The sequence below is a fragment of the Ylistrum balloti genome, unplaced genomic scaffold (assembly GCF_031769215.1).
Source record: "Ylistrum balloti isolate Yb309-2 unplaced genomic scaffold, AGI_CSIRO_Ybal_v1 Utg369764, whole genome shotgun sequence".
Classification (NCBI taxonomy): Eukaryota; Metazoa; Mollusca; class Bivalvia; order Pectinida; family Pectinidae; genus Ylistrum; species Ylistrum balloti.
In genome coordinates this window covers 1,048,430-1,059,015 of record NW_026781961.1, presented here as the reverse complement: position 1 = coordinate 1,059,015, position 10,586 = coordinate 1,048,430, and the positions used below count along the sequence as shown (strand labels likewise).

The 10,586-nt window shown below is 37.6% G+C and overlaps 1 protein-coding gene across 1 annotated transcript; it reads right to left on the bottom strand.

Annotated features, from left to right (window-relative positions):
* Positions 1-1,155: 1,155 nt before the first annotated feature.
* On the bottom strand, positions 1,156-7,690 carry LOC132543745 (probable serine/threonine-protein kinase pats1). Its single transcript, XM_060207269.1, has 7 exons — positions 7,450-7,690; positions 6,700-6,833; positions 6,163-6,521; positions 5,040-5,982; positions 4,822-4,855; positions 2,363-2,654; positions 1,156-1,597 (listed from the first exon to the last, which is right to left on the bottom strand). Exons 1-7 carry the CDS (start codon positions 7,688-7,690, stop codon positions 1,591-1,593), a joined length of 2,010 nt encoding a protein of 669 aa, XP_060063252.1. The 3' UTR covers positions 1,156-1,590.
* Positions 7,691-10,586: the final 2,896 nt, after the last annotated feature.

Genomic DNA, 10,586 nt, shown 5'->3' with positions numbered 1-10,586 from the left:
TTTCACTGTATTTTAAGTTTTACAGAAGTGTTATTTCCTCATTGAACTGGATGTAGACAACTGATTTGATATTTTTCCTCACTTGCCAGTGATAGAAGTACCGATGCAGTTTTACTGAATAAAATTGTTAAAAAGGAATCGTAACACCAGTTTCAACATTGACTTAAATATAGTCTACACTTTCAGTGTAGATCTACATACCAATCTGAAATTCTGAGTAGAAAACGTTATACACGGTGCGCAGTAACATGTAACGAATTTCCGTTTAATATCAATCCACACTGCTCTCAGGCAATTCTTATTCTGTTTGAACGAATAAAAAGATTGGAGAAAACAAGAAGAGGGTTTCTATTTTAATAGTGTGATAATTATCCTATTTATCACTTTAAATACTTTAAACGTGAAACAATGGGCAGTTGACACCGATCCCTCACACACTAAATGGTATTATCACTACAAACAGCATCACACAAGAGATCTGTCTTTTTCTGGGATTAGCATCCTTCCTGATCTTCGTGTCTAAAACATTAGAATATTTCATCATGCCATCTTTCATTCGTTACATGATTTCTATAGCAGATCTTATATATAACATCAATCCTAGTCATTTTACCTAGTAAAGAGATAAATATGACCTAGCTTAGGCATAATCATGACATAGTAAAGAGATAAACATGACCTAGTCAAGACATAAACATGACCTAGTCAAGGCATCAGATGACGAGGTCAATTCATTAACATGACCTAGTCAAGACATAAACATGAGCTAGTCAAGGCATAAGATGACCCAGTCAAGTCATAAACATTACCTAGTAAAGAGATAAACATGACATTGAAAAAATATATCAGCATGATAAAATAGATTCCTAAGAATGACCTAGATGTAGTTAGACGTACTCATGACCAAACTCCTAAGTAAGCATGACCTACTTCAACAAAATAGAACACACTGGATACGTAAGCATGACTCAGTATAAGCACGTCCTAGAAAATAATAAGTACGACATAGTAGATACATACTGTAACGTGGGAACACGAGGTTGTTAAGGTCAAGGGAAAAGAAAGCACAATGGCAATAAGTTACAAGATTGAAGAGTTTATATACAACCAAATCACTACAAAACAATATCTATACAACATATCTTAATGCCCCACACTCACTCAACACACACTTTCTCTTACCATAAAGTCAATTGTCAGGGCCTCCAACGAATCTCACAAGAATCAGTTCTAACGACTAACCACAGCGCTGGTTAAATCAGGGTGGACAGAGCAGAGTGACTTCCGCAGAAGCTATCTGTCTCACAATGCTCTCCAAAAGGTATGGAGACAAATGCTAGCATACTAATCTGTCTGCACAGCCTCACGTGGCGGCTGAATTCAAGTTAACTCACAAGCAGCAAATCGGCGTCACCTTAGCAAGACATGAGTATACCACTTTGTTCCTCGTACATGTAGTAACGAACATGACGTAACTCTGCTCCATGAATCGTCAGTCGGTCATGCGACAACCACCAGATACAAATTTAGTGCGTCAGCTACTGGTCCCGTAGGTCAACCACGTCAGCTCCAACTATCGTCTGGCATGCATTAATTGCTGTAGAAACAAACACTTTTAATAGTCACATTCGCACATTCAATCAAAACCATACAAACTCCTATTTAAATATGTAAGTTATACAAATAATATCTAAGTATTCATCCGTTAAAACAGTACATATAATTAAGATAATGAATACAGTTAATGTAATTGACCACATTAATGACTGCCTAGTTACAGGTGCGGGTCCTTGCCCTAACAGAATTGTAAACATAATTATCATACGATCCCTATGGGCTTCCACACAATAAAATTACATTAGCATTGAAGTTTAATAAATATACATATAACCCCTAAATTCATTCAAAATACCTATCCTGACTTAGTGTACATGTTTGTATTTGGAAGTACAGTTTGAATAACAAGCGTAAGACTATTGCAAACAATAACAAAACATTTAATGATACGCATGATTGGACTGCACATGAAATAATGCATGACTAACATTCCAATGACACCTGAACCAAATAAACCCTTATTCAATTATCTTACTAGAAGAAATCAACAATAAACAATACTTACCATGGTCTGTATGATATCCGTCCCGTATTAATTATGATATAATTGAAGGGACGACACGGCCCGATAGAACACCTGTCATAGCTCCTGCTCGTGCGTCTCACTTACCATCTACGGAACTGCCGTCGCGCCACAACACGATACGAAACAGAACGTTACACAACATACAAATACACAAATACGACCTATGGAATGCACGTGACACATACAATGGTACATATAGTGTACGATGACTTGTCTTACCTAGTAAATATCTCCAGTTCCTGATCTATCACGTCACTGTCTACCCCAAACTGTCGGAAAGCCTTAGACAAGTCCTTCAACATTTCCTCTTCTGGACTGTCAGTGAGATAGGTGTCACGCCAATGGATTAGCGCGCTGGTTATCTGTGTAAGAGGAGCGTATTGGTGAGCCAGCTTTATCCGGTCAAGTTGATAGCTCTGAACACCCAGAGAGGTCATCACAGATTCCCAGTTTATGCCAAGCCTGGCGGCGACCTTTTCCTGTAAACCTTTGTCCGTCAGCAATTCGGAGTCTTGGAAAAAGGAATTTAGAATTTGAAGAGGAACACAAATTTTCATCTATTTCGATATTTACAAAAGAAGATGAAATTTCAAGATTGCACAAAAGACACACAAAGTAATAACACCTTTAAATACAAATCAATAGATACAGTAAGCCAAATAATACTTGAAAATTTATTATACAGCTGTTTCGTCCTCCTAGGTCTCATCAGTGATACCACATCATACAGCTGTTTCGTCCTCCTAGGACTCATCAGTGATGTTACATCATACAGCTGTTTCGTCCTCCTAGGACTCATCAGTGATGCTACATCATACAGCTGTTTCGTCCTCCTAGGACTCATCAGTGATGCTACATCATACAGCTGTTTCGTCCTCCTAGGACTCATCAGTGATGCTACATCATACAGCTATTTCGTCCTCCTAGGACTCACCAGTGATGCTACATCATACAGCTGTTTCGTCCTCCTAGGACTCACCAGTGATGCTACATCATACAGCTGTTTCGTCCTCCTAGGACTCATCTGTGATGCTACATCATACAGCTGTTTCGTCCTCCTAGGACTCATCAGTGATGTTACATCAAACAGCTGTTTCGTCCTCCTAAGACTCATCATTGATGCTACATCATACAGATGTTTCGTCCTCCTAGGACTCTACAGTGATGTTACATCATACAGCTGTTTCGTCCTCCTAGGACTCATCAGTGATGTTACATCATACAGCTGTTTCGTCCTCCTAGGACTCATCAGTGATGTTACATCATACAGCTGTTTCGTCCTCCTAGGACTCATCATTGATGCTACATCATACAGCTGTTTCGTCCTCCTAGGACTCATCAGTGATGCTGCATCATACAACTGTTTCGTCCTCCTAGGACTCACCAGTGATGCTACATAATACAGCTGTTTCGTCCTCCTAGGACTCATCTGTGATGCTACATCATACAGCTGTTTCGTCCTCCTAGGACTCATCAGTGATGTTACATCATACAGCTGTTTCGTCCTCCTAGGACTCATCATTGATGCTACATCATACAGATGTTTCGTCCTCCTAGGACTCTACAGTGATGTTACATCATACAGCTGTATCGTCCTTCTAGGACTCATCAGTGATGTTACATCATACAGCTTTTTCGTCTTTCTATGACTCGTTAGTGATACTACATCATACAGCTGTTTCGTCCGTCTAGGACTTGTCGGTGATGTTACATCATACAGCTGTTTCGTCCTTCTAGGACTCGTCAGTGATGTTACATCATACAGCTGTTTCGTCCTCCTAGGACTCATCAGTGATGCTACATCATACAGCTGTTTCGTCCTCCTAGGACTCTACAGTGATGTTACATCATACAACTGTTTCGTCCTCCTAGGACTCATCAGTGATGTTACATCATACAGCTGTTTCGTCCTCCTAGGACTCACCAGTGATACTACATCATACAGCTGTTTCGTCCTTCTAGGACTCATAAGTGATGTTACATCATACAACTGTTTCGTCCTCCTAGGACTCACCAGTGATGCTACATCATACAGCTGTTTCGTCCTCCTAGGACTCATCAGTGATGTTACATCATACAACTGTTTCGTCCTCCTAGGACTCATCAGTGATGTTACATCATACAGCTGTTTCGTCCTCCTAGGACTCACCAGTGATGCTACATCATACAGCTGTTTCGTCCTTCTAGGACTCATCAGTAATGATACATCATACAACTGTTTCGTCCTCCTAGGACTCACCAGTGATGCTACATCATACAGCTGTTTCGTCCTCCTAGGACTCACCAGTGATGCTACATCATACAGCTGTTTCGTCCTCCTAGGACTCATCAGTGATGCTACATCATACAGCTGTTTCGTCCTCCTAGGACTCACCAGTGATGCTACATCATACAGCTGTTTCGTCCTCCTAGGACTCACCAGTGATGCTGAGGATCTTACATCGTTTTACTAAGCCTCCAATCAAATTGGTAATGTAACAAAGAACAGAGCTACGACCGAAATGTCGAAGAAGGAAGATGTAAAGCCATGTTTAGACACCGTTTTATAGTATTTTCTAGAGCTTGTTGTGTTGATGCAAATACAGGTATGAACGAATAAACTAAATTCACTTCAGTTTCTTAATGATAGTACAGTGAATGGGCAAATAAAACAGGAACGTTTTAGAGTAAATACATACCACATGTTCTTGGTGTGTTTCCGCTCAGAGCATTCTAAATTTAAAAGAAAACATTGAAGAGTTGCTAAACATACACTATTTAATAATAAAAACGGGAAAAGTGTCTTTATGTTAGGTGATCCAGACAGATACGTATCTATGGAATCAAGAAAAAAACTATCGACTTTAGTTCAAAATTTCAGTGTTTAAAACGAGGTCATCAAAAAGATTTTACTTACACAGACCGTCCTCGTAACTGGAGCAGGAAACCATAGGAACCAATCATGATTTATAAGGATGTGTTTCCCGGCACAATCATCTCCTTGACAGGGAAGACCTCTAGTTGTTTTCCGTATTCCGTCTCCGTCTCGCGGAATGTCGTTCGGTTGCAGGTAAAACCTACAGTGAAGTTTGAATGAGTATTTCAAGTGTTGTTGACGGCTCAACTCAAGAGTGTATTGTATGATGGTCTCCATTGTCTGTCTCACTTTCAAACAGGTGTCTCCGAGAATCCGAGGCTCCGAAGTCGTGTAGAGCGTGACTGCTATCACAGACTGCTCCCACTGAGTACTGACGACCATGTTACATAGATCGTCTACCTTGAAGAAGCCAAGTTCTTTGTAGATCTGTTTTTCTTCATACGTTGTGATTGGTCCTGTTTCTGATGCTACCTTAGCTGGTCTGAATTTCTTGATGACGCCTGCGTATATTCGGTGGAACAGTTCCTGAGGAGTAAAGACTTCCTCGAATACGAAGCAAAGTGTTCGAGAACAAACTGTTCCTTTTGCTTTCAGAAGACTTGATATTTGATTAATGTCCGGTGCAGTTTGGAGTTTGCTTGGAACAGTGTAGTCGTGGTCATATACAGGATTTCCATATTGGTCCTGACCTTGATATCCTTTTACCAGGAGACCAAATTCTTCAAGGAAGGCGAAAAGAATGTCGATATGTTGAATGTACGAATTGTCTTCTTTTAACTTCCATAGTTCTTTTGCAAGATCAACTGTCAGGACAGCATTTTGCAAATATTTGGTAATGTCAGCCGTATGGAGGAGATCATCGGATGGCAGAAACTTTTCGTCCGTTAGGATTTCTCTGAAGGCGTTGATGACCCACTGAGGGTTGATGATCACTTTCCGGTATTTTCGGAAGTACAGAACAGATCTTGTGGAATGAAGGTATCTACAAAAACGTGTAAATATTTCATTAACTTTTCATTGTATCGAAATGTGAATATTTATACCTATGATACCAACGACTTTTGTATTATTTGCAGTGATTCCCTTAAATTTTACGGGCAAAATTAAAAACAAGTAAATCATGATCAACATGTCAAATATTGATAGTAAAATATAATCATACTCTAAAAACAGCTGGATTTTTTCCTCGTCACCAATAGGAGATTCACATTTGGAATCCATGTCTTTGATATCTTGAAGTGTCAAAACGTGTCTCCATTGTCTTTGTTTTAGAATTTCTCTCTCCAGGGCTAGCCATGAGCATGGCAATTTTCTTTCCCACTGGTCCTGATACTCTGCCGCCTCAAGGATGTACCCTTTTATCTTCTCGAACGCCGGGTCGTCGCTTATGGAATTATCCACTGTACAGAATCTGAGGAAGACAAATCCTTCGCCTTTCCTTTCCTTTGTCAATTCTGTGATACTAGATATTTTGATCCGCATGTTCTGTAGTCGTTTATCTTTTTCCTCTGTTGTCTCATCCTACAATGATATCGGCAGGAAATCACATTTGTGCTCATTCACATAACAATATGTAAATAAGTGATTTATAAAACGTTAAAAAAGAAATTTACACTTTAGCTTGAATTTCTATTTTTGACTGCATACCAAATTGGGAAATTTTACTCGCCGTAGCGCATGGAGTTATAATTTTTTTTACCTTAAACTTGGCGTTAACCTGGTCCATGTGAGTACCCACCACAATGATCGGCGGGTGATGGGGATGTAGTTTGTTCGGGTTGTACGCTCGAGAGGAGTAGGCTCCGATGTTTCGAACCCAGTTTTTCAGTCTTACTGTTTTAATATGTTAAATAAAAACGTAAGACACACAAGGTAAATAACAACATGACCATAGAATACAGCAAAGCAATATAATGAATTACACTGCGTCCTACATCTGATTCGTTGTTCTAGGTGTCATTAGTGATGCAAGTGATGTAAATGTCTGTACGAGTGTTGCTCTTCAGTAGGACTACACATCAATATTATCATAAAATACGGTTTTATTTTGCTTCTAGAACATATTCATTTCTATAATTTTTACACGTATGATAGTATATAATCATAACATGATATATTGCTTTATTCTAAGACGAAACAGACTCAACTCGTGTCTGTTTTTCTAAGCTTGAAATTGGTTTATCTGATATATATACAAACGCCGGTTAAATTCTCTATGTTCCCATTCGCCTTCTAGATGTTGATATTTTCTGCCACCAGCATCACTAACGACAACAGGAACGATGGAGCTGATTCTCTATATCACAAATAAATATTATCTAGTTTTATTGAAAAGTGTATTTCTTGTGTATTTATTGTGCAATTTCATTACATGTGGTACTATTTTCTTCACATCAATTAGTATTTGTCAAATGATTAAAGTTTGCCCTATTTAAAACTTGCTACCTACCCATCTGTAAATTGTCTGTGAAGTAGTCTATAGCCCTAAACGTAACTATGTAGACACCATGAGCGCTTATGAACACAGAGTTTGTAGCTTGAAAGGCAAGGTCTCCACCCATGTCCCACATTGACATGAAGGCCACGCTCTCGTGTTGCTGTCGAGACTGGTGATACACTTCCTCGGATTCATCTTGTCGAGTTACCTCTGATACTCTCCATTTACCTACCTTGTCTTTACCTGGGAACATAAATTTTCTACCGTTATAAATCTCATTATTCAATCTCTTTAAAATACCAACTAAAAATAACAAAAATAAAATAATTAATATAATTTAAATAATTAAGTTAATAAACACTAATTAATCTGAGACATTTGTACATTTCTAAGGTGATCAAAAGTTGTTTGGCCTTCATATTCAAATAGTATTGTATTCTTATTTCAATAGTCAAATAAAGCCCGTTTCAGTTTCTGCATTCATTTCATGCTTGGCATATCAGATAATGCTACATAGGAGATATTTCCCGTGTTGAAATATAGTTTAATGTTTAGGATATCCAATTGAAGAAACGACATTTTTACATAAATTCGAGGCTGTCTACAAATTTAATTCTCTTTTTTATATTTTCCTATGATAATATTTGTTCAAAATTGTATTCATATATGAAAAGATCAACGCAGCTCTGCATCATGAAAATAAGTAATTTTGTAAATAAAACATGACTTTGGTTCATGTAAACTATGTTGGAACGAGTTCAAAATTGGCATTCAACAAGGTGTGTTAGACTGTGAACGAGTAGTATACGACTTTTCTCAACAAACAGTTTTATCTTCAGTAAAAGACTCATCAGAATAAAAAAGTTTTCAGATATCTCTTTGTGTGTCATATGTTCTGATGTCATAAAAATATGTTTCATATTAATAATTATTTTAAACTTTATTTAAATTTAATAGAAATTTCATCAAATTGTTTTGTCAATGATACCATGTAAACAGTGGAGGAGGAATAGCACTCCCTATTACCTTTGGAAAGCCACTTCCGTATCCTTCGGAAAAAATTCACGGATATAATTACCGACAGAATGACACGGTAAAGGATGACGAAATTGCTGTTTATAACTGAAAAATATCACAGAAGAGAACAATAAAGAGAGGGAAAAAGCCAAGAATTATTTTATCTGCTCCTGACAAGTATTCACTTTATCCATTTGTTTTTTTTATAATTCCACTGTTGGAAAGTGAATGAAAAAACCAGAGGTAAGGTTGGAACTGTTGCACAACACACCCTAAAATATAAAGCCTTATTAAATTCAGACAAAAAATCATCTTATCTGATCGGCTATAAATGATCAGTACTGCAATATCACAATCTTATCAGATTCTCACCGGAAGTGATATAACAACAGGAATATTAATATAAAAAAATACAAATAGAACTAGCATACACATGTGATTATCACCATGTATATGTCAAGGAAAACTCTCGCTACAACACACACGTGGTATGATTTTAATAGTCAGTAAAAAAATCTAAGTTCTCACATATCAAACATTTCAAACACATGTGGAAGAAAGTCTTGATTCTTCAGTAACATAAAACAACGAGGAAAATACCTACATATCAACATAATCCAAACTCTAATTAGATAAAACTAAGACTCCTGAATGTTCCGGAGGAGCAGGCTTCTCCTGTTTTATCGACGACAACCGCCATGTAAACTTGATTAATCCAAAAACTTGATTAATCCAAATAAGTAATATCCTGTTCTCAAATGAAAAAAGGAATACAACAACGGAACCAACAGGCAAACTAACGAGCATCAAATACGTCCATCTTCATATCGTACAATGGAACCAACAGGTAAACTAACGAACATCAAACACGTCCAGCTTCATATTGTACAACGGAACCAACATGTAACCTAACGAGCATCAAACACGTCCAGCATCATATCGTACAACGGAACCAACAGGCAAACTAACGTACATCAAACACGTCCAGCTTCATATCGTACAACGGAACCAACCTGTAAACTAACGAGGATCAAACACGTCCAGCTTCATATCATACAACGGAACCAACAGGCAAACTAACGTACATCAAACACGTCCAGCTTTAAATCGAACAAAGAATTTTCTTAATGAGATCAATATGACGACCGTTAATCTTCTCCATAATTTTCATTGTCCTGCATCTGTTGAAACCGTATTGATACTAGTTTTCCTGTCAGTTGACGACTTCTTGCACGAAAAGCGTGAAAATGGGAAAATGCCCTTCTATCGAATCAATTGCGACTATGCAAACACCATTGGTTAGGAATGTATGGGGTTTGTTTGGTTTTGTTGTATATAGAGATCGAACGATATAGGAGAGTCTGTCGTGTCTTTGACTTCAAATCCTGGTTGATACATACCATGGGTCGATAAATTTCTTGTTATTTAAAGACAAGACGTCATCACAAGTGAAAGTGAAATTAACTAACAACAAGGTCTGTGTGGTCTGGTGTGCGAACAGATCTTGCCACCAAACTCGATGACGATGTCAGACAGAACTCGTTTTTTACGATTCCGTACATTGTACGTGTTTTTGTTTTACTAAATTTTACTAAATACCCTTAACATAACTTACAACCATTTATTCACACCATCGTTCATCTTTCTTGGAAAAGACAGCTCTCATAACAAGAGAACGAAGACGTCCTTTCAGTTTAGAATGGGTTATAGTGGTATACAGGGTGGAAAAATCAAATGTTTTGGTCAAAAGTTCTTTAGGATTCTTTAAATGTATTAATAGCCCTACTTCTTGAGTTAATAGTGTTAGAATAAGACTGTAACTCAGATCTGGTAGCACTTGGTATGATGGTAAGTAGTTTTGACAAGGGCTTGGTTGAACAGTTAAACGTGCTAGCAATAAAACTTTGTTTTTTATGGATTCTTATGAAGTTCAGGAATAAAATATAAACAGGGGATGTCCCTATCCTTGTCATAATAATAATTAGTAATTATTGTAATACCGAAGCATGATTAGTCAGTATTTCTTCTTTACAAAGATTGCATAATGTATAGGCGAGGTACCCTTTGTTATCAAGCAAGCCAAGTTATTTTTGTATACAGGAAATGTCTTCCTGTTTATCTATTTATATATA